We start from the raw sequence: 25934 nt of genomic DNA, 5'->3' as shown, positions 1-25934 counted from the left end.
GGTTCTTAGAAATAAGATCATTTTTTTGTGCTTATGTGTCCCTTGACTTACCTTTCATTGGTGTAATTCATGTCTCGTGTAATTACACTTTACTTAAGTTGACTTAGGATAATGCATATCATCCTATTTTGCATAAGAGGCACTTACGGAATTGCATATCTAGGGAATATGGTAGTAAGAGAAATTCCACCTTTGGTGGTGTTATCTTGTTATCACAATTTCATATCCACTTATAGTGCGATGATAATTCCACCTTTGGTGGGTGATCCACCTTTAGTGGAATTATCTATTATTTTCTCCTACCTACCCTTGCATCTCATTGAGCCACATGTCATCCTTGTGTGCTCTATTCTCTTTTTGCCTTGCCTTTATAAGCAGGCTTATGTACATTGTATGTTAATCCAACTATTTGCATCTTGATGAGAATACAGTTTGTTCTTGTCAAATACTATATCTCTCTTATTCTTGTGCTTTCCATAGCCTCCAGATCTTGGGTTGTTATAGACAAATTCTAAAATGGTATCAGAGCCATTTGAGTGCTATTGGTTTGCCATTTGAGAGAATTTTGGTGCAATTGGAGTTTTGTATTCGTGGCCTTTTTGTTGCGGGTTAAAATTGGAGCTTGTTGGGTTAGATCTGAGGCTACCATTGGATTCGCAAGGTTTGATAAAGTCAAATTTGCCTTTTGTTTCATCCAAATCCAACTTCAAAGGCCAAATTTAGAGCCATTTGAAGCATTTTAATTACGCAGACGATTTTCAAACAGCGATATCTCAATCATCCGAACTCCTTTTTTTTGAGCAATTTTCTTTTATTTAGGGTAGAATTTCATGCTCTTCACAATGGTGTAGGAGTTTTCTGATTTTCCTAAACGGATCTTTCAAACATTTTGAAAACCCTGTTTTTACAACTTTTGAGGCATCCTTCGGACTCATATGGATCCCTTTTCATGTGCAATTTTTTTTGAAAGTGCATGATTTTTTCTGTATTTTACAGTGGTGCGGTCAATTTGTAGTAACTGTGACAAAAAAATTCACTTTCAGCCCTTTTTTTTTTGCCTATTTTGGCAATTGTAATGCTTAGATCTCAATTTGGTCTTTTGCATTAGTATTTTGAGTCTTATATAGCCTATTTTGAGAAATTGTAAACATTGAAATCAAAAGCCCACTTTGCCTTGTTTGCAAGTGGCCCATTGTACACGCACTAAATATAACGTGCCAAATCATCTTCTTCTTTTTTGTTATGGGTTCTCCTAAGTTTCTTCTTTTAACTCCACATAACTATGCTTCTTGGAAAATTGATGCTTGGAGTAAGTTAATGGAAAATGAATTAACTCATTATATTGATGTTTGGGACATCCTTGGTAAATTATATGGCCAAGTTGATGAGATTAGAGCCTATTAGCTTGACAATGATCTCACAATGTTGGATCCCAAGAATTTTGGCACAATCCAAGACTATGTCACTAAAGCAAATAAGCTAAGAGCACAACTCAAGAATTATGGCATTGACAAGAAGGATGCACAGTTGGTCTACAATAATGTTGGAAAAGCTTCCATCAGAATATGCAACATTTGTTTCTAGCTTCCAAACCCATCACTTGACAGTGGGTAGTTCTTTCACTATACCATCATTTGATGCATTAATAGAAATGTTGATATTAGAGCAATTGAAGTTGATAAGCATGGGGATTCTCAATTCTTCAAAGTCCAAAGCTTTGGTGGCTAATCAAAGGAATCAAGGAAAAGGCAAGAAGCAGAATCAGTCCAAGCCAAAGACACAAAAGGATAAAACACAATCATCCTCTCCACAACAAGGCAATTCTTCACCTTATTCCAAGAAGGAAAATTCATATAAGAAAGAGAAGCCTTCTTGTGCTTATTGCAAGAAGTTAGGACATGATGAACACCATTGTTACAAGAAGGATATCGATGAATTGAAGCATCTTCTTGAGAAGAATAGAATCAGATTGCCTTCTAGAATGTCTACTTCAGCTGCTTCTTCCAAACAAATAGAATTCGATAAGGGAAAGCGTCACACTTGTGTGACAAGTAAAGGACAAGCTCTTTGTGCTACTGCAAGTCATGATTCAGGGAGATGGCTTCTTGATTTAGGCTCTTCTCATCATATAGCATCTTCGCAATCTATGTTCTCTTCATTTGAGCCTTGCAACATGCCACCGATTTTGATGGGCAATCATACATATATGAATGTGATTGGGAAATAATCTATTGCTATTGGGGATGGCACCTTCAATGATGTGTTGTATGTACCTCACTTGACAAATAATCTTCTTTCCATCTATCAAATCACTCATGGTGCAGCAAGGAAGACTGTGGAGTTCACACCTGATTTAGTTATCATTAGAGACTTGGAAACTAGAGCTATCATTGCTATTGGTGTGGTGGATCATGCATCTCAGTTGTGCTCCTTTTCAGATTTTGTTCCTATTGATGAGTTTGATTCTTCAAATGATGATCACACTTATTGTGTGGATTCTGATATCGAGGAGAACTTTGGTTACTTGAACTTGGGTGTTCTCACATGTGATCCAGTCAGCCTTGCATTTCATCTCCTCCTATTGATATCACATCTACTATTGCACTTGATGATGCTTATGTTGCTACAATTTTGGCTCCTTGTGATTCAGTGCTGCAAGATATACCTTGTCTTCCAGATACAGTTCCTTGGGATGACTACTTGATGGACATTGCAGCTTTGTTTGTGGAGTGCCTACATTGCAGATTTGGGAGACATGATTGATGATATTCATCTTCTCTTTGATGGAGATGATCCTTCTTCAGTTGTTGTGAGGGAGCACTCTGACCCTCTTGTTCATTCTCTACATGATCATTCTTTCGAGTTTGATGTGATTGTGGATACTTATGCACAACATTTGGAGGAGGTCTCTTTATCTTTAGAGGAGACACTTGAGTCTTTGGATCATGTTCTACATTCATCTTCATGTTCTACATTCATCTTCACTAGATCTTGGATTGTCTTTTTCAGCAGTGTGGACTAGTACACCTGATTAGGAAGGGGCAACTTTCAGCATTGACATGGGGACACTTAAGCAACTTTCGGAGACTCCATACATCTTGAGTTTTATTCCTACATATTCCTTTCAGGATTAAGGAGACTTCATGGATACACCTTTGGTTTTGTTTCTTCCTAAGGGGAGGAACGTTGTTCAACAATCGTGGAGTAGCTTCTTCATTCAGTTTCAAGCTTCTACCATTGGTGCACATTCTACATCGAGGGGGGGCTACTTCATCTCTCTTATTCTCTCTTATGGGGGGGACTTTTTCCTCACTTGAGGTTTTGTCCTCCTCATTCTTTTTTGAGAGTTCTTTTGTGTTCATCTCTTTTTCCCACTAGGTTTTCTCCCTCTCTGTTTGTGAAAGATTGCATTGCATTTGTACATGGGTACCTATGAATGGTGGTTCACGATGAAGTAAGAAATTGTTCTTTTTAAAATTTTAATGCATTCATGATTTTAGTATTAAATTTCTGATTTTATTATTAGCTAGTACATTGCTGATTTTATAATTTTTGTTGTTTCAAAATTTCTAAGTTTCGAACTAGTAAATTTACTAACGTATTTTCATTCTTTGCAGATCATATTTGCTCCATCATCTCACTTGTTGTGCGCATCATAAGATATGTTGATACTAACTCTCCTAGCCTTAAAGAGATTTATGGGACATTTGATAGCATGCTTGGACAGATTAAGCATGCAGTTCATAGTGGAGACACCAATTTGGGATTTTACAAGGAGCAAATTAGGCCTATTATGACAGAACAGTGGAACACTATGAACACCCCACTTCATATGACAACCTACACTCTAAATCCCAAATGGTATGCAAACTAATCCCTTTGGTTTGTTTCCAGCTTTCAGTCAAAACTGTATTCCATCTCCTTCCAAGTTGGTTCTTTGGGCCGGAGCCCGAGAGGAGGAACCCACTACCCAAGTAGCCAACTAGTGTTCCTAAATATCCAACTAGTCTTCGTCCCAAGTAAGAACACAATAGGGCTTGCCTTGCATGCAAAGTGGAGAGGGGCAAGGGTAGGTTGTTAGGCAAGGGTAGGTTCTAGCTTGAAGACAGTCAAAACTATATTCCATCTCCTTTCCTTCCAATTTTGTAGAATTCATGTGTCCACCAACCAAATGCCTCCATTGGATGATAGAAAGCTTCATGAAAGCCCTTGCGAAAATGTCTATTGAGGAACCTAGCAAACTTAGAGCATAGTGGCTAACTTTTGTGAATCTTTGTGGCCCAATATTTAGTAGATGAGACGCAAGGATGGAAAGCACTACATTAGCTCAAAATGATCCCATCGGATGGTGGACATGGCATGGTAAGGATGCACCAGAGTTGAGGCTACTTGCCATCGACTCCTTTCACACATTGCTAGTTCCTCTACTACAGAGAGGTATTGGTCTTCATAAAGCTTCATCGAATCAGTCAAGAGGAATAGGCTTACCTCTAGATGATTGGAGAAAGGTGGTTGTGCATAGTGCCTTGCGACTCCAAGACCGACAGACTACTAAGTATTGTCAAACTCCTACTACACATTAGGATGTTGATCACGACAACACTACACATGTAGAAGATGAAGAGGGAAAAGATGTGTTGTATGGAATTCCATTGAATCATGATAAGAAAACCTCTCATAGAAGCAATGACTCTAACTCCAATTTTGATGCAATGTTAGGAAATGCTTATTGGGGACAGCTGCGTAGTGCATATTTCTATATTTTTGTCATTTTGTGGTTGAAACTTGCAGCTTTGGGGCATTTTGTTGTAATTTTTATATAATATATATGCACATCTGTCACTTTCTATGAAATAAAAATATCAATTGAACTATAATGTTGTGTTAAGTTTCCATGATGTATATGATGATTGCCTTCTCAATTCTATCAATATGAATATTTGGAATTTTCTACAATTTTTAAATTTTCCCTATTATTTTAACAGATGTGGAATTTTCTATAGTTTTTAAATTTTCCCTATTTTTTTAATAGACATCCCCTAGATGTCCCAAAAGATGGCTCCCTCCCATCCCCATCCTCCAAATGTGTCCCCCGTTCCCTCCTGTCCCAACCCGAAAACTCAAAGTAATATAGCTCATTATTAGATCAAATTCATTCATGATTTGCATGTAATGCATCTTTGACTGGTACTAAGTTGTTTTTAGATTTACCAATTATATTATTTTGCCCGACAATATAGAACAATTGCCTAAAGAGTTTATATGTTTTAAATCTCCACTAATGCTACATACATTGGTGAAGTTTTGCATTTAGAACTTCAATTATTTTTGTTGAACTCAAACAATGTGTTCTTACTCTAAACTTGACTGAGACCACATATTCTCAATGCCCACCCTTATCCAAAGGCAATATTGTTGCCTTCTTGAAAAGTTGATTCATAATGCTACTTGTGGAGTCTTACCAACTAAACATGATCAAAGTGTGCACCTAGCAATGTTCCTCTGCATTTGTAGGCTCATGGTTTTGATAGACTTGCAAAAAATTGTCAGGGCTATACAAGGTCAAATTGGAAAACTGACAACATCCTTGGTGAAAGAAGCAATCCACAACACTTTGAAGAGATCTCCCAGATACATTGTTTTAGTTTTAGGTTTTATGGCTTAGGGCCTCACTCATCAAGGTAACCAAGGTTCATATCTAGCATGTCTCCTAGTTCTTAAGGTGGTTTGGGAGTTCTTGAAAAGCTGATTCATTAAGGCTACTTGTGGAGTCTTACAAACTAAACATGATCAAAGTGTTCACCTAGCAATGTTCTTTTGTATTTGTATGCTCATGGTTTGATGCGGACTTGTGAATCATTGTCAGAGTAAACAAAGTCATATTGGAAAACTGACAACATCCTTGGTGAAAGAAGCAGTCTACAACTCTTTCAAGAGATATCCCAAATACATTGTTTCAGGCTTAGGTTTTATGGTTTAGGGCCTCACTAATCATGGTAAGCAAGCTTCATGTCTAGCATGTCTCCTAGTTCTTGAGGTGGTTTGGAGAACCTCATTAATGAGACCAAAGGCACTGTAAAAATTTTTACTTTGCCCTTATCAGCCACACTACAGCCTAACTTCCATGAAATAACTTGTCTTATTTTAACAATAAAGTGTGTCATATGAAAATGACTTCATATGGCATTTAGATCTCATACACCTTAGGTGTAATCATTTTCTAGGGTGGGAGAACCAAAGGTAAGATGTCAAGCATTTATATTTATCTTCTTCCTGATTTATAATTTACTGGCGATCTTTATTGCACTGCTTGGAACACTCATTTGAAAGCGGATAACAATGGCTCCAAGCTCCTCCCAAAAGGCTGGCATGGAGGACTTAGGCAAAGGGAGAGCTGTTTCATATTGCTTATTGAAGATGGCTTTCAACATTGCCAATTCTAAAAGCACTAAAGTGTGTACAATTCACACTTAGTCTAGACATCCCATGGTACTGATTGTGAATCAAACATAAAATGGACTACTAGTGAATATTTTTAGTGACAACTCGGAATGAAGGTTAGAGAGAGGGATGCTGAGGAAATTTTGCAGTATATACTTTTCCTAGCAGGAACTAAAAACGCATCTGTATCTGGAAGTAGGGTTGAAACAGAAGAAGACAAATTGAGGTCTAAACCGGGAAGCATAAAAAATGATTTTGCTGCTTGGTAGGTCATCATAACAGGCCTCTGAAACTTTGCTCCAAAATGACAAGCGTTTTCTGCCCCTACATAAGAAATGACAAGGTCCTCTTCTACCCTACAGTGACAGATGAGCAGCTTTACAGCCACACAAATCAGTGTCCAACCAAAACAGAAGTAGAGCTCATGAAGGTTCTATATGCAACAACATTGGACAAAGAGATGCAACCCCTGTCCGAGTAGAAGCTGGAATCGAAACAATAGGACATCCCCTGATGGCATAAGGTCACATCTGTAGGGCAACTATGTTGGAATCATTTGCCATTGCGTCAAAAGCTTGAACCATCAACCCCTGATATAAACACCAGATTTAAGCCGACCCACGAGAGGTGGTTAAGCCATGTCCTGAGTCCCCAAGGAGCTGCTGACCACCAAGTCAACAATCTCCCCCTCAGCACCCACTAAAGGGAGACTCAAACCCATGACCCAAGGCTCTGATACCAATTGTTGGAATCATTTGCTGTTGCGTCAAAAGCTCGAACTATCAACGCCCGATATAAACACGAAATTTAACCCGACCCACGAGAGGCAATTAATCCATGACACAAGTCCCCAAGGAGGTGCTGACCACCAAGTCAACAAACTAAACTGTGCAACTAAATTTCTCACAACAACATTTGAATACCTTGATTTATGTTCACAAATGATTCAGTTTCCCTATACAAAACTAAGTTCTTATGTTGTAAAAGACTTTGACTCCTTGAGCCTTAGGCTTTAAGACTTTGACGATTTTACTTTGATGCATATGGTGATTTTGTTTATCCATAATTTTAATGATAAAATGTTTAATATAATGGTTATAAATGTAAGTCAATGATTATATTATTAAAAGTATGCTGACATAGGGAATAAATGCACAAAATTGAAATGTAAAAATATACTTAATAAAAGGTTAATTTTCCAAGGCAAGCTTTAAGTTGGTGTCTTTATTTAGGCCATAGGGGGTTAATGCTGAGCCCCCTTTTTATCCATGGAAAAATAAATCTGGATCACATGTAAAAAACTTTATAATTCTATTAAAGACGTGATATTTCCACAAAACATAACAATGAACAAAAGAAAATGTGGTAATAACTATGCTAAAGTTTTGGAATCAGCATTTCAGATTACACTCCATGATCCAACATCAGGAACGAGGAAAATCTTTGAGAAAGGATTGCAGACTTAGTTCTTTAAATAGAAGGGGAGAACAAGGAAAGATGACCAAGAAACAAGATAGGATAAGAGAAAAGAACCTTAATATTTTTATTATAGTTGAAAGAATTAAATAATTGAGAGTAACACATATGACAAAAGTATGATTGAAAAATGCTGACTATGTAATTCCAGTTATATCTAGGATTAATACTTTCATAGTTATTTACACCCTACCAAGTGCCATCAAACTTAATTGACAAGATGAATGTCATGAATCATCTGAATTCAACACTTCCACAGGTGACTGATAAATAAAGCCCTTTCATCAGAAGCATCGTACAGAAACACGTTAAGCAAGAATCACAAGCTTACAGGCTATAACTCTTTGTGTTTTAAATGCATGAAATTTCCACAGTCCATGATAAATTAGCTTGATGGTTTTTGGGTTTGACTGTGGTCAGTTTTTTCAACGTTTTGGATCATGCTCCATGATCCATCATCATGCTCTTTGTGTTTTGTTAGCTGCCTCGTCTAGAAACCTACATTTCCAAATTCAGTATTCATGTTCAGGTCCCCTTTGGTTCTGCATTCAAATAAGACACAATTCCCCAAAAGCTAAAGAATATACATATCAATGAGGCAGTAAAACATTGTTGCGCAGCTAGGCCCATAAAAGACTCAAAAGTTACATATGCATTGACAAGATTAAAATGATTTTATATTGTACTTATACACCCATGTTTAAATCTCTGGTACCAAAAACATACTTAACGGATTCTTCCATTTTTTTCTTAGTCACAGATTATCTTATCAAATATTGCCAAGTAATCGTATAAAAGACGAGGCATCCATTTCCTCCACTTCGTAAACAGACTTGAAAAATGGCATCTCAGACTCCATAATTTTCTACCTCATATTATCTAGAGAAAACATGCACACAACATGCCTCACTGGACACTAGTTGCTTGAACAGTTGAACTACATAATTTTAATATAATAATTCCTCAGGATAACTTTGATAGCTTAAAAGTTTATGGACTTTGTTTTCATCAAAAGTGAGGCAATAAATGAGTACAAATTTATAACCGATGTGTAAAGACAATTATATGTTCAAGTTCAGATTTGACACAAACTGCCTATCAAAATTAGATCTAAATTTATGCAAGTCTATCCAAAATAGCAAAATTAAGATCAGAAAACAGAAGTAAATGAATCATACCTTATGTCAGAAACAGAAAAGTATGTATGATAAGCAAATGTGAAAGTGAAAGGCTTGGTGTCAGTATTCCTTATGCGAGAAATCAATGTAAGGTCTCCACCAGGAGCCAAAGTCACACGAAGTCTGAACTCGAAACTGCATATGGATATTGATTGATTTGACAAGAAAAGTAAATAAGTTTTCAAATAACATATAATTTTAATTTTTACTAATTCTGACTTTATTAAACAAAATCTGCAGTATATTTAAACTGAACAATTAATGATTAATGAACGTTTATTAATAAATTTGCACTTTATAATTTACAAAACCAGATTAATCCTTTAAAAACCTGTGATAATCAAAGATTCTGACTGATACCTGTGCGGCCATATCTTCAAATCCTCCTCTGTAGGCTTTAAAATTAGATCAAGTACAGCACGGTTCTCAACAGAACTTCCAGGTAAAGGTGGAGGGTTGTTGTCAATACTCCAGACCCTATTCCTTGCAAAACCATGTTGCTCCAGTGACCCACAGCTGCCAAACTGTTACACACAAGATGTACAAACTAAGGAGATACATACTTACAGGATGTACAAAGTTGCAAACTAACAATAAACAAGATATTTAGAATGGTGTACCTGGGGAAAGCAAATTGGAATCCCTCCTCTTATAGCTTTGGGTGGTTTGAATATGGCCTGTGTAAACCACATGTAATAGGCATTATTAATGATAAGGTTCACCTCACTTCTGCTATGAACTATTGCTAAGAAAATGCAAAATAAAGGACAAATCTCTAACAAGGTAGAGGATCATCAAAAAAAGTCTGCATGCAGCAAGCCAAGGTTCTAAGAAAATGAAGCAATAACAAGAATTATTAGGACCAGAAAACAATTTTACCACACAAGTATAACAAAGGTGCCAAAAGTCAACCCAAAAAAAGTTTATATCGAAACCAATCATTCAACTAAGATGTGTCCTGTCAAGAAAAAAGCACATGACTGGCACACAATTGCTGAAGCAGCTCCAGTGCTAAGGTTTATCTAACATGGGTGACTCCAATCAAAAGTGCGTATTGGCATCTGCTATGACCTACTGCAGAGAATATGCAGAATAGAAGGGAAACATCTGGGACATAGTCATCAAAAAATCTGCAATCAGTAAACCAGGCTTCCAATAAAACAAACTAATATTGCAAGAATCATTAGGATCAGAACTGAATTTCGCCAGACAAGCATGATGGTGGTGGCAAATTCACCCCTAAAAGATAATGTCTATCAAAACCTGTAACACAACATAGATTTGTTCCTCTGAAGAATAAAGCACAAGATCGGCACATGATTCATGAAACAGCCCCAATGGTAAGGCTTATTTCTTTAAAGTTCATGCCCTGGAGCAAGAGTGTGTATTAGCACCAATCAATTGAGATAAATTTGTGTCCTGTCAGAAAAAGCGCCTAAGACATGGCATGTGATTGATGAAACAGACCTGATGATAAGGTATATTTTTCTAAAGCCTTAAGAAGACATCAAAATTAAAATGTACAATGATTCTTCATAGACCGGACTGTGAATAGACTGATAAAGAAGAGCATAAAACAACATAAAATAGCATCAAGATTGTTCCTAATAAAGTAAAAACTTTCAGGACTCGCCTGGTTGAAAAAAACAAAGAGCATAAGAGCACAAACAGACCTGATTGCAAGTCATATTTGATATTTCTCTGAAGTCTTGGGAAGACATCAAAATTTCCAATGTCTAAAGGATTTATTAATCTTGGTATTCTGGACTATGAAGAAAATGATAAGGAAGAGCACAAAACAATCAAGATTGTTCTAAACAAAGTATAAAATTTTCAAGACTTGACTTGTTGACGAAAGCATGAGCTAACACAATTCCAAAAAACTCTTTTGACTAGTCATGATAAGTACTTATGGGCTACTTCAATACACAGAGACATCCAATAAAACACTTAGATAAAACAAAGAACTTCTTCCATGGACAGATTGCATACCTTACTACTCATGAACAACAGTTCCTCTTTCCTTTCATTCTTCCAAGATGTCACTTGGCCTCCAAAAAGATGTACCTGCAAGCCTACGAGGACTTCAAGAGAACTTCTCACCCGCAAGAAAACTAAGCTATTACTTCTACACAATATCTCCAAAAAACAAAATTTACAAAATCTATTTAAATCTGAGGAGCCATAGAAGGGCAAGCAAGGAAGACAAATAAATTATAATAACTAAAATTTAGAAAATGGCCACCGATAGAGTAATAGTAATCCTCAATTTGTATTTATCGTTTTATGCAAAATATTACCATCAAATGTAAGCTAGGATGTTTGCACATTGAGTTGTGTACTCAAACATACAATATCTCTCAATTATAGGTGCAACAAAATTAGTTAGCTTGGGTTTTAATATTCTGCTCTAACATTGTACAACTTTTCTGGTCAATGAATTAAGAACACACAGCTTCTAATATTCTCTCAGGAACATTAGTGTCATTTCTTCTGTGGGATAAATTTTGCACGGACATGGGCCATGGGTAACTACAGTTCTCAATTTTCTGGAGATCCCAGTAATTATCTTGTGCCTGAATTTGGAAACCTACAGTCATGTTACAACATGTCTCACTATTAAGATGTAAGCTGCTGCCAGTGACCTTAAGAAGTGTATTTATCATAAAAATCTTTTAAATAACCATTTAAAATCATTATGTAATGTTTTATCAGGATTCAATGTGTAGTTTATGAGTCAATACCCATATTTCATGGGTATAGATTCACAAGAACCCATCTCTCATGAGCATAAATGATCCAATTATCACTCATTGCATCTAAGTGATGGTCACAGGGTTGATCAAGACTTCCCAGCAGATCACACATCGCAGTACTACTCCAACTGAAGTGCACTCAACCATGAAGCTTCCCCTGAGATCAAGCCTACCTAGCTTGCTACCCCATTTGCAAAACCTTCAGCAAGGATTGTGCCTTACAAACCATCAATTGCAAGCTCTTTAGCTTGTTCATCAAAAATCATATAAAAAATGTTCAGTCCCTAAGATCACTGACAACAGCTCTCTAACACTCTCTCTCAATTCTGTCAGTCAAAATATAGTCTCCTTGTTAACCTCAAACACATTAATCTTCTTGGAATTCACTTGTCACTCCAAATAATGTTATAAATGCATTGCAATGTGTATTTAGGGTTTTACAAGCCAGAACATAAGATGAAAGGCCAATAGGAAGTCAAAAAGTGCAGAATTCAAAACATCATAGGCCATTTTCTGTATTTGATTTGGTATACACCAGGGAATCCACAAAAAGACCAAAAAAAAAGGAACTTCCCCAGAACATTTACCCTTTGAGAAGACATCACCAAATCTTTCAAAAAAGGAAGGAACATACCCTCCGAGTCCCACATCGAATAAATCACCAAGACCCCTAGAGACATGTATACATAGAACATTGGGTTTTTCATACCTGTAGTTTAATTGAAATGCAAGCAAGGTGATCTACATAATATTGCGAAGACAGAATTTGGGCTTAAATGGATATTCAGTGCTTTATATTAATTGTTCTTACCAGGGATCTTGTGTTTTACTGATACTGATTGGACCTTTGTGTTGCAGAACATATTGAATGATTTTTAAATTTTTCATGACCATAAATTGCTTGCCTCATATAAGTAGTAGTTATTATTTTAATTGTGTCCCCTTATAATCTTAAATTCTTGATAGAAATAAAAAACTGCAATTATATAAAGATCAATCACGGTCTTGTAGCCTCATAACCAACTGTGAATACTTTCAGCAATAAACATGTGATGAAGTTTAAATTCTTGAACTCTCAAGATGGTTGAAGATCTAATCTGTTTGTTAAGAGGGGTACATTGAACTGAAAATAGAAGCAAGGGAAAACAAGCACAAAAAGTCAGCCATTATCACATACATGATACAGTTGGATATTATAATATCAAAAGTTAAAAAGGACAAAATATACAAAAGGATTGAGAACAATAAAAAGAGGGCACTATGTTCATTTCTTAGATAATAATGTGTTAATTTTGCATAATGTGTGAAGGATTGAATAGGAAAGACTTATCTTTTTTGAAAAATCTGTACTAGCCTGCTTGTACTATGTCTTATGACTTAGCGTTCTAATAATTTAGGTTTACACCCTTGCTTTGTTCATCCTCACTATGTGTTCTTTGTAATGTCCCCTTCTCGTTGATGACCTTCCAGTGGTCCATTAGCCTATCCCTGAGACCCATAGGCTAGGTGGAATGAAGAATGAGAGTCCAGCATTGATGAGGCGAGAACTTACTATTTTTAGTAAGTCAGGGGTTGGCCATTTTGGTGATACTGTCCTACTAAGCTCTCCATGCTCTGTCACTGGGCGCGAAGATCATGCTTTTCGGAGCAGTAGTTCATGACTTACTATTTTTAGTAAGTGGCAGTATGGCATATTTCTATTTCGGGCAGTGGACAGGGTCCTGATCCTGCAGCAATTCAATGGTCTTCCTGGCTCAGCTTCATCCTGGTTTCGACAATAATCAGTATTGGAGTCATAAGTGACATAATTAAATATTATTTCCTTATCCTAAGATTTAATATTTAATTAATTTGATTAGTTACTACTGATTTATTGACTTTGGAAATAGTGCCTAATATCTCCTAAGTGCTAGGCGAATTTTATGTCTAGAAGGGGACGTCAAATTATTAATGGAGATATTATTTTATTTCATCTCAAGTGGTTGCTAAGTGAAAATCGTGGTCCATGCTATTTGGCGTGAGGTTTGACTGGTGGAATGGCGCCATCCTTGGGGTCCACGTGAGATGTAATGAAATGCAAATGGGGAAGAATTTGAAGCATTTGCATTTGAATTTGGTGATGTGAGGTTATAAATAAGAGCCTTGGGCTCCCATTCTTGCTATCTTGAAAATTTGCATTGTTATGCTGCCGGATTGGTGTCAGAACTTTGAGGCTTTGGAGTGCATCTCCCTAGTGCTTTCCGGTTTCGTACTTGAAATACAGTACCTAGCTGTGTGTTGTAATCTACCATATTCTCAGTGCATAGCCAGACTAACAAAAGTCCCCTCCATTGTCGGACTGAAGAGTGACTATCTGACAGCCAGACTCTTTTTCCACTAAGGCCTTAAAATTCTGAAACATGCTAAACACCTTCGATTTCTGCTTAAGAAAATACACCCACATGTGTCTTTGAAATCATCAACAAACAGTAGAAAACACCTACATCCAATGACTGATGGAGTGTTCATGGAACCACAAATATCCACATGAACTAGTTGCAATACCTTGGATGCTCTCCAAGCGTCTCCATCTAAAAATAGGGTCCTATGTTGCTTTCCAGCCTGACAAGCTCCGCAAACTCCATGATTTTGAGTGTGAGTCTAGGGTAATCCTACAACTAAATCCTCCCAAACCAACTGAGAGAGATAATGAATATTCAGGTGCCCATATTGCTGATGCCAGAGATTGTTGATGGAAGTACTCTTGGCAGCCAAGGCATGCTCCTGAAAATCAACAAGTCTATAAAGACCATGATCCTCAACGCCAATAGCAACTGCAGTGCAAGTCTCCCTGTCAACAATGTTGCACTTGTGCAAACCAAAGACGACATCCAGTTGTGGAGAATGATGCATAATCTAACTGACTAACTGTAGATTCAGCTCCATACCTGGTACAAAGCATACAACGAGAAAGATCAAATCCCTTCCACCAGATGAAATCTGAACATTGCACTTGCCGACAACAGTATACTCTTCGCCTCCTCCAAAAGTCACTGAATCAGTGAAAGGCGCGTACTTTGTAAAAAAAATCCCAACGATGTGTGAAATGCCGAGAGGCACCAGAGACAATGTACTAGGTTGATGATTTCATATCATCAGATGGGCGTTGGGCCATGAACGCATAGAGCAGATTCCTTCTGATCAGGATGCGCGGCAAAATTGGCCTTTTGCTTAGACCCTGTTTAGACTATTGGGATGCTATCAACTTCCTGCAATCTTTCACCAAATGGCCAAACTGATGACAATAGTTATGCTGTACACTCTTCTTCTTCAAAGACTGTTGAGATTGACCTTGTCCTTTCTGTTGGAAGGACTGAGCTTTACCCTTAATCTTATCTGAAGCTTTAGCTATGAAGGCTTGTTCAGTGGACGAATTAGTGTTGCTTCCAAACTGCTGCTTCCATCAATCCTATTGTAGAAGCTTGTTGTAGAGATCAAGAAACTTCAGATCAACACTAGTAGAAGAGATATTGAGCGTATCAATGAACTGCTCGTAGGATTTGGGAAGGCTCTTCAGCGTGATCACTACCATATCCTCTTCCTCCATGGTTCGACCAATAGCCTCCAACTGGTCACGAATGTCCTTGATCTATGTAAGATGTGCCTGGATAGTTGTCTTCTCATCCATCATGATAGAAAACAAAATATTCTTCAGAAAGAAAGCTCGGCTCTTGTCGGACGTTTCATGAAGATCCTTCAAGAGATCCCAAATCTCTTTAGCAGATGTTTTACCTTAAGGCACCTGAGGGAGCTAATCATCTATGACTGAGAGTTTGATAAGCATGGCAGCCTCTCGATTTTGCTCATCAAATTTGTCCTGATCTTTACCTGTTGTTGTAGGACGAGTGAGCTTGCCTAGAAGAATTTGATCAAGGCAACGATATTCAAATAAGCTCAACATGCGTTGTTTTTCAGGTGTTATAGTTGCAACCATTGAACTTCTAACTATGTTCCAACATGATGTTGGTCAAAGATGCCATCACAGAAACCAAGGTTGAACAAGTCAACTTGGTTAAGGCACAGTAAACGACACAAAAGAATCTGATCAAAAATCATAATAGAAACAGCTACACAAAGAATATGAATGCTGAGAAACCCTGGAACCGAATTTGAGGCACGAATCCCAATGCACAAATTAAAACCCAAAAAAAATTCTACAAACTCTAGGTCGCAAAAAAAAAATCAGCAAAAAAACACAGATTTTGAGGTATATTTCTACAAGAAAAAACGTGATTTTTACTAGAAAAAAATAAAAAAAATAATCTGCAGAAAATAATGTCAAAAATAATTAGGGCAAAGTCAGCAGAACTGGCCCACAACCTACTGTAGGCGCAAAAACCCTAGCGGCATCCTCAAAAAGTCTGCAGAAATAACCAGACAACTTAAAAAAAAAAAACAAGTTCCAACAAACCCTAGCCAGTAGTCAAAAAATCACACAAGAAAATCGCAAAAACATTGCGTCACATAGAACAACCCCAAAAAAATCACAAATGACTGAACCACCCCAAAAAAATCACAAACGACTGAACAACCCCAAAAAAATCACAAACGACTGAACAACCCGAAAAAAACACGGAAGAACGTAAAATCTGCGTCAAAAGGTAAAAATATCGTGTGGAAAAATAACAGTGTTGTCGCTAAGAAAAAATCGTGGAAATAACAATCACGAACGCCATGAAAAAAGCGCAGAAAACACTAGAAAATCCACCGAAAAAAATAGCATCAAAAATTCGTGAGAGAAACGTGACAATCACGAGTGAGTAGCAAGAATGCAAAAATCACGTCCTGCAAGTCACAACCCAGAAACCCTCCTGCCATTATTTTTTAAAAAAAACAATCAAAACAGAGACGCAAATTTCAGCCAGATTCCACGAAAATCTGCAGACCTGAAAAAAAACTCTTGAACCAGACCTGCAAAAAGAACCAAAGAAGAGAAAAAAAAAACTGCTATTTTTCTTTCAAAACAAAACAGATTTTTAAAAAATCTCTTCAAAAAAACTTCGAAATTTTTTCACTTAAAAAAAACTTCCGAAATTTTTTGAATTCCATACTCTATTACCATGAAAAATAATTGAGTAAATTAATTACAAATATACAACCGTATATAAAGGAATTACAAAACAGTGTTCTAAAAAGAAAGAACCATAAAACTAAAACTTCAACAAGAAGCTAAAAAGCTTAAAATGCAAAAAACGCGAAAAACTAAAAAGCAAACTATGTGTTCTTATAAAAGCAATAGTTGCACTTAAAAGTCTAAAAGAACTAAGAAGCTAAATGACCATTAATAAATAACTGAATATAACTGATTAAAATATAATTAACTATTCTAATATAAATGATGCAAGGGTACTCCCCCTCAAAAAGTGAAAAGCATACATGCTCAACAAATGCAAATTTCACATAAACTGGAATGAAACTTTTTCATTATTTCTTCAATATCCGATTACTACTTCTACTACAGTAGCAAAGGCTGCAAAACATCATTCAAATCAGCAATCAATAGCACTCAACTCCCCCTCAAAAACTGCATTCTTAACAACTACGCAAAATAAATGCAAAAAACTTTGCTTCAACTTTTATTAAACAAACAACTTCAAATCTGAAATTACAGTCAAACAAGGGTCTCAAGAACTCATCTACAGCAGCATAGGCTGTCATATATCACTCTTACAATAATATAAATCTGGATTGGGACAACAATCACCTAACCATGCAGCAACACTGCAATCTACAACCATGATTCTTGAATTCTTAAGATCATGTAGAATCTGATTTTCTTCACCATGAACCTTCATAAACTTGCAAACACATTGCATATCTGCAAATATTGTTGTTCCACATGCCTCTTCTTGTTGATCACTCCTTTCTGTGTTTTTCTACATCTTCACTCCTACCTGCAAGCTTCCAAGCTTGCCCAAATCAAATTTCTTTAACAATTGATGGAATTATATAATTTTTAGCAAGTGAATGGAAGAATAACTCCATCAAGGCGTCCAACCTAATGCTCTGGAATATCCTATTATTTTGGTCAAAATATATTTAAAATATTTTTATTCCCTGCATGCATGGATGGAATATGTAACCATGAGCTGAAATGTCATAGCAATCAACATGCACTACCCATGTGTTGAATCCTCTTACACAACCCCCATAAATGGAGACATGCAAGATTCTCTACATTAATCCAAGGTGCTCCGCTTATTTTAACACCCCCACTTGAGTTGGAAAATAAAATAATAAAAATTATCTTATTTACCCAAGCAGTAATTGCAACAGTAACTCTTGATTCCTCATTAACTATAAAATTTGTTCATTACACTTGCAAACACCAAAAATAAACAGAACTAACAAAAACATTAAAAATACTTTTGGGTGATGCAGGATCACCCCTACACCCCAAATGCTCTTGCATCAGACGCCCGAGGTAAGTGATATGTTCCATGAGTTGGAGACTCACGAACATTTGAAAACTCTATGCTTGTTTTTGATCCACCCATCTTCCTCGTCCAATTGATCTCTTCTTCTTGCCCCACATTGAACTTCATCTCCTCCTCCCTTTATCTTTACTTTTTTACTGTTTTTCTTATGGTTCAACCCATCATAATCTGACCACCACCAAAATGGAACAAATCCACAATCAACTATTTTACCTTTTATGGACTTCTCTTTTTCCACTTTCACCACTTCATCCACATACACATCATCAACTTCATCAAAATGAAAAATATTATTCATTACCTATGTTTGCACATTTTCTTCTACTATTGTTGCAACTTCTTCACAAATCTCTGCAACATCTTATTTATACTCTTCATTCTCAGCTACAATTTCTTTCACCACTTCCTCCATGGCTTTAATAAGTCATGTTGTTGCAATATCATTATTTTCTTCTTCGTCCTCTTGCACAAGATTTTCTTTGTCTTGGGGTTAATCCCACAGTGCAACGGCAAGTTGCAAAACCACATTCGTGCGGTGTCCCACTTTCGAATCGTTTGCAGGTCTTCCGCCCAAGTGCTTGACGGGAGTCGAAGGAGGAGTTGGCGTGTGTGGACGGTGCAGCACACATGGTTCAACACTTGTGTTCTACGTGGGAGCTTCATGATAGCACTTGCAGACCAGCGAGAACAGACTGAGGCACAAGGAGTACAAAAAGCAAAGGTGGTCGACGGGCTTGACGCTGAGGCATGCAGCGGGAGAGGGCATCACGGACAAGCCAAGTGGAGTGATAAGGATTGGAGGAATGAGGAGAACCATGGAGAGATAAGGAGAAGAAAGAAAAAGAACGGAGTGATAAGGTGAGTAGAGACCGAAATCAGCCCTGACATATTAGGGAGGTGTTAATGCCTCGGCAGGTCAAACAAGATGTAACCACGAGGATGGGGTCCCCCACTCTGACCCCACTGGTTAGTAGCTCCAGTCAAAAGCGAGAAGAGACCCATTAACTGATCAAAAAAAAAGATTTTCTTCGTCTTTTCCACCACACATAGATTCATCTACAAATAAATCATCATTAGAAAAACAATGGGACTCAACCTCAGCCATTTTCTTCCCTTCTTTTTGTTGGTCTATTGCTATCCTTATCATCCTCATATCCTCCAACATACTCTTCATACTATTTTTCACAGCCATGAATACTCTTTCTCTTCTTACAAGAACTGAAATTCCTATAGAAGACTTTCCCAAGAAAAACTTCATACGTTTCTTCTTCTTTTCCATCTTTAATCACACTTAAAAATCAAAATGTAATTGATGAATAAGAACTTGTGTGGAATAGCAAATGGAAATGAGTAACCACCTATAGAAGCCAAAAAATTACTGGATTGGCAAACCAGAGATGATAAAGCCAAAGCCTTTATTAGTTTTACTCTCTCTAATTGTATCATATAGATTTGGCAAAATCGCCTAAGAAATTCTGGGATAATTTGAATAAATTGTTTGAAGTAAAAATGATTAATGAAAAAATTTCTCTAAAGCTTTACATTTTCAGATTCAAGATGGCTGACAAACTCACTATGTCTAGCCACATAAGCAATCAAAGATCTCTCCTTGACAGCTAGCAGAAGTAAATACTAAAATGGATGATGAGGATGCCAAAGTCGTTTTGTTAATCAATTTGCCTCCTATATTCAACAATGCCATCTTAAATCTTAGTCAACTATCTTCTCAAACTCTAGAAGATGTGATTTTAGCTCTTCTAGCTAAAGAAAAGATAACAATTAAAGACAATACTAAAGATGATTCTCAAACTAAGATAGCATTATACACAAATAATAATCGTAGATGATCAAATAAAGACAACAAAGCGACTAAATGTTATCATTACAAGTAAATAGGTCACACAACTTAAAACTATAGAATTTGAGCCAATCAAGGGAAAGATCACAGAAAAACTAAATGAAGCTAATGTAGCCATTGTTGAAGGTCCTCTAGATGCTAGCAAAAAGAAAAATTTACTGACAAATAATACATTTTTAAGAAGCCTATTTTTTTTTGAAGATGGGAAGAGATCTAGTGTAGATAACTCAATGTGGACAGTTGCCCAGATGGTTTGGGAGTTCGTGGATCTTGGGAATTATACCCTTACAAGGGTCATGAGACAACTTGATAAAGCAATATGGATGTAGCTAAGTGTGGATTGTTTTTCAATAATTCAAGAGATCTATGATTCAAGAGTTTTAAGGTGGTAATTCGAGAACTTGGGATTCAACTCAAAAGCTACACCTTTACAAAAGTTACAAGGCAACTTGATGGAATTCTACTTGGTCCAAGAACTATTTTCAAAGAAAAGCTGCTAAAGAATATATGGTTCTTAGTCCTTTTTAGTATTTAGTCATTGTGTTAGCATGTTTTGTTTTAAACTTTTTATTACAGTAAGCCTTAAGAGGAAGTGTTAGACTATAAGGCTTACCTTTATAATAAAGTCATCATAATGACTTAAATGGTTTGTTAGTATTGCTATTTTTAGCATTTAGAATCTAGGAGACATGTCACGTTTATGTTTGTTGGTTACATCTCCCAAACTCTACATATCTCATTGTAATAGTCACTTCACTACCTAAAAGAAAAATCCTGTGTTCTATTTTTACAACAAAAATACATAACATCCAACTATAGAAAATAAAACATACACTAACCAGAAGCTCAGTCTTCCTAGAGTTTTATTTCCATTAGAGGTTTTCTATAGAGGTATTTCAGTGTTGCAATTGTGCATGTGCATGATTATGTTTATTCCATATTTTTAGTATCCACGTGCTTTCCGTAAGTTGAATATACATGTGCATGCTTTTGTTTATCCAAGAGCTAGTCGACTACTAAATAATTTAATCCATATACTGATGTACTGAAGTGCAGCATAGCTGCCCCAATTGATGGATACAATTTGGCAATGAAATATTTCAGAAGATTATTTTACAGCAAAGTTAAAGGTGGAGTAAGACAACGGCAAAGTTACAGATTCAGTGTACATTTTTATCAAGCTAATAACATTTTTCTTGATCTTGTAGTTTCCCCAGAGTGGAGTCTTGAAGAAGCCTAAAACATGTTAAAAGCGAAACCATTACACTCTGATCTATAAAAGAATCGCATGACTGATGACTTCATAGGTGAAATTTAACACAGTTCAGAAGGCACATGATGCAGGCTGCAGGCATTAAAAGAAAAATAATGTATTCCACACTGCTGAGCAAAACCGCCAATCTCACTAGGTGGCAATTACATAATCACGATAACAGTTTCTTCAATGCATGAAACAATTGTTTCGTCCTGTATCTATAAATGTCTGTGATGCCCAAGAATGCTCTGAATTTCTTACCCATTCAACTTCCAATTCTTTCACTGATTTCAATTTAATTTTTCTGCATAAGCTTAATAAGCTATTGTAAACATCCAAGATATGTATGTCAATGTAAGGATTGAAGTGAATTCCAAGATTAGTTTGAAAATTACATGTAGATTGTGTTAGGCAAAACAAGAGCCGAAGAGTGTGTAAGGGAGTTGTAAATTTGACCTTAGGGACTAAATTTAGATTGGTTTTGAGGTAGTTGTGTGCACAAGAAGCCCATAAGATTGTATTTACTATTGAAGATGGTGGATAAGTGGATGTTTCACCTCACTTTTGGTAGAGTGTCATCTCGAAATTCAGATTCTCCTAAATAAATCTGTGTCTAATTTCTGTGGCCGTTGCTTGCTCTAAATTTCCTCTCAAGTTCATAGTTATTATTTGCCTAGAGAGAACAATTCATAATTCTTCTTTAAAATCTGTATGTGATGGTTGTTGTATGGCATAGCCATCTCTAGTTTATGGATCACACAGAGGTGACCAAATACATGATATTATGTCTGACTGTGAAAATCAAAATATGAAATCTTTACTAATGCATATTGTTAGCATTGTAGAAAACAATGGCACTTCAAAAGAAAACGTAAATAGTGGGTGCAGGATCTTCAGAGAAAATATGAAGGAAAACAAACAGAATAAGAAGCAGCAGACAGAGTATACCATGGTCTATGTTGATAAGGCAAAGAAAAGGATGAATCTGTTATTGTTGTTTAACGTTTGCATGGCAAAAAAATCTAGTAGTTTGATTCCAGTACTTCTAAACATTTGACAATAAGTGCCAACTAACCATGGTGTAGATCACTAACAATATTATTTTTTAAATTTCAATTAACTAATTAGTTTCTCAATTTACTCTTCTAGTCTTCAGTTTTAAAACATTCAAAAGATGATGGGCAAAACCTGGTAGCTCAGTCGTTCAACAAAATCTCTTTTCCCTACATTTTTCGTACTGTTGAAAATTTGACCAAGAAAACAAACCCTGACATAGATCTTGCATGGCAAAGTTAATGGAGTGTAGAAATCTCACTACCACATTATACCAAATTAAAGACTCACAACTAGCAAAGATAATAAATCTCTGGCTAGATTGTAAATCTATTCAAGCTTGTTAAGTCGTTGCAAAATTATTCCACAGCTGCATCCCAACTCATGCTTTTATTGTTCTTAGTGACTTATTAGCTTCCCTTGTCTCACAATTATTGTCAAAAATACAAATCTCCTAGATATAATCTGCAACTGGGCTAAGTCGTGACTTATTCAAACTTGCTAAGCTGTTACAACATTATTCCACAGGTCTCACGGAACTTGCACCCCCACTTCTGATATCACATTCACTACGCTTTCATTGTGCTCAATGCCTCATTAGCTTTCCTTGTTTCACAATTATTGTCAAAAGTACAAATCCTACCTAGACATAGTCTACACCAAAATGTCTAATGGTAGGATCCTTTGATTTGTTCTGCAAACGAGAACTTCCTTCAAAGACTGCACTTCAATGATTTTACAAACTTCTTTCCCGATCAATTTCCATTTACTTGAAAATTTACAAGGTAAATAAACACTAGCCTAGTTCTTACACAGAATCAAGAATTGAAATCTCAAACTCGATTCTATCAAATTAAACCTCAGCGCAAAAGCTAATAAAATATTAAGCTGGGCCATGAAAATGCTGATTTATAAAAACAAATACTTCTCATTATGGTTCCACAGCGATCAGTCTACCAAGCAGAGTTTCCTTTCAAAACCTAGTCACCACATCATCTTGTGAATTTTATCCATACTCTTTTTCTTTCGATTAAAATACTGACTGAAAAAAACTCTATCCTGGAGCTAGCAAGGAACAGCCGGCTCCAAAGAGAAAGAAAGAATATATTATATCAAACTAAGTCTCGGCACTAGCAAATAGAATAGAACACTGAACTTGGTCGTGAATTATGTTAAACTGTTAAAGAAAGTGTTTATCATTGTGAATCCACTCAAACGAAAAGCTTGTTAGGTCAATTGTTTTGTGAATTTCTTGCCTTGCTGAACTTCCACCTAAGTAAAATTTTGACTAAAAAATACACCAAAACCTAGATCTTTGGCACAAAAATTGATTTCACAGATTAAATTTCAGAACAAATCCTTTACACACAGTCTCGGTGGGCAAAATATGAGAAAACACTTATGTTAAAATGTTAAAACAAACAAGTGGTATCTCATTGTGAATCCAGAGCAAACGAAGAACATTCTACCTATCAAACCAATCAGAAGTGCAAATCTTCCACACACATATAAAGCACAACCAAATATGTTAGCAATTTAAAATCATAATTAAAGATTTTACAAATAATTGGCACGAATAAGGATTCTTCCAAAGAAACATGCCCAAAAAAGGATTCCAATAAAGTAATGCGAGTGGGAATAATTTGACCCAAATGATAAGCACAAATATAGATCCTACAAATACAATAAACACTCTTTACCAAAATAATACGCATCAAGAAGAATTTTACATAAATGATTAGAACAAATTAAGATTCTAACAAAATAACAAAATCCTAAATATAGATTCTACCTACCAAACCAACCGGAAGAGCAAATCCTCAAGATTCATACCAAGCACAATTAAAGATTCTGAAAATCTTCCAGGAAATTACACACAATTGAAGAACGATAAAACTTATTCAACCTGCGCAGAAGCTCCACGGGGCTCGTTCAATACAACTTTGTCGAGGCCATGGGCGTCCTTCGCCATCTCCACGGAAAACTTCTGCTCCGACATCGCCAAATGCCCCATTCTCCGAACCCTAGATCTACAACATATACTTCAATTCATAGCGACATCTATGAACTACGAATACACACAATAAATATACTTCCCGACGTATACGCAATAAATATACCGAGATCCAAGAGCTAAACAACAAATCTGCACACCTGATTAGAGATCAACGCACAGTGTCAGCTTTTGGTCTTTAGGACGAGAAAAGGTTTTACTTTTCTTTTCGCTTTTTTAAATGACAATTTTCGTTCTACCACAGGACCTAGTATTTATATAGGAGCAGACAGCTTTCCCGTAAGGAGATTCGAACTTCTGACCTTTGCTCTGGTGAACAATTGGCATGCACAAAGAGACAAAGTGATATAATAACCACGTGGGTCCCACATAACAGACGATGAATAGACAGAAATGACCGCCTCACAAATAATATTGTCGTTGTTGACTTGTAACGGTAAATGGCCGTTGAATACTCTCAACAAAATACATGGTCTCTTTGTTTATTCTATTTTATTACTAATAATTTATCGTTTGTTGTTGATGATTAGTGTAAATTGTTCTCTTGTTAATTACGGCGTAGCCATTAATTTATTATTTTAGCCCCGTTTGGAAAATGTTTTTTTTTTAACACTTGTGTATGCTCCATTGTACGTTTGCCCTTATAATTCACCCCCGTATTGTCAAGAACGTCAAGAAACTTCCATTTAATTTCGATTTTTAATTAAAAGGGTGAGGATAAAGGTAGTTTTAATGGCATTGGTAAGAAAAGACAATTTGTTGGTACATAAATTTTTCTTCAAATTTTGATTTCGATTTCAAGTAAAATATGTAAAGAGAATAGTAAAATATGTAAAGAGAATATTTGTGGCCACTTATTGTAAAATTGTTTGATGATATGGAAGGGATATTGTTTATATGATTGTGTTTAAGTGTAAAATTTGGTTTTATTTTTTAAAAATTGATTTCAAGTAAACATATAAAAGAAATATTTGTGGCAACTTTAATATTGAGGACTTGTTTGAGGATATGAAAACGATTTTGTTAATATTATTGTGTTCACTAGTGTAAAGTTCGGTGCTATTTAAAAAATTGACAAGAGTTGTTAGATTTAGATTTTTAGAAATGGCATGTTAAGTTCGACTTTTGATTCATGTGGTCCAATTTTTTGGTACTTGTAAATAGAATCTTTTAATGATTAGATTGCATTATGTTTTTCTTATCAATATCAGTGTATCTTTGTTTATATGGGATGATGGGCCTAAAAAAATCCCAAGTGGATTTTTCTACCTAAACATGTTTCTTTCACATAAGGAGACTATCTAGCTCACTATACAAGGGTCGAAGCTTTAGCCATATTTATCACTCACTGTGAGTTGGATCGTGTTATGGAATGCCACACTAGCTTGCACAGTCACTTTTTATGTAGTGTTAAATGGTAAATAAGT

The 25934-nt window shown here is 36.1% G+C and overlaps 1 protein-coding gene across 7 annotated transcripts in view; it reads right to left on the bottom strand.

Annotated features, from left to right (window-relative positions):
- The window catches only part of LOC131037413 (putative glucose-6-phosphate 1-epimerase), a 29823-nt gene extending 5003 nt beyond the window's left edge, over window positions 1-24820 (bottom strand). Inside the window, exons 1-6 of one of the 7 annotated variants that reach the window (XM_057969557.2) lie at window positions 24648-24820; window positions 24400-24517; window positions 11088-11162; window positions 9716-9772; window positions 9456-9619; window positions 9096-9230 (exon numbers count right to left, since the gene is read on the bottom strand). In XM_057969557.2, the coding sequence (XP_057825540.2) occupies window positions 9096-9230; window positions 9456-9619; window positions 9716-9772; window positions 11088-11162; window positions 24400-24507 (539 nt within the window). In that variant the 5' untranslated portion in view covers window positions 24508-24517; window positions 24648-24820. The other 6 variants (XM_057969555.2, XM_057969558.2, XM_057969560.2 and 3 more) reach the window with 6 other exon arrangements.
- Window positions 24821-25934: the final 1114 nt, after the last annotated feature.

Source organism: Cryptomeria japonica, chromosome 5 (assembly GCF_030272615.1).
Source record: "Cryptomeria japonica chromosome 5, Sugi_1.0, whole genome shotgun sequence".
NCBI lineage: Eukaryota > Viridiplantae > Streptophyta > Pinopsida > Cupressales > Cupressaceae > Cryptomeria > Cryptomeria japonica.
This window is presented reverse-complemented; position numbering and strand designations above follow the sequence as displayed.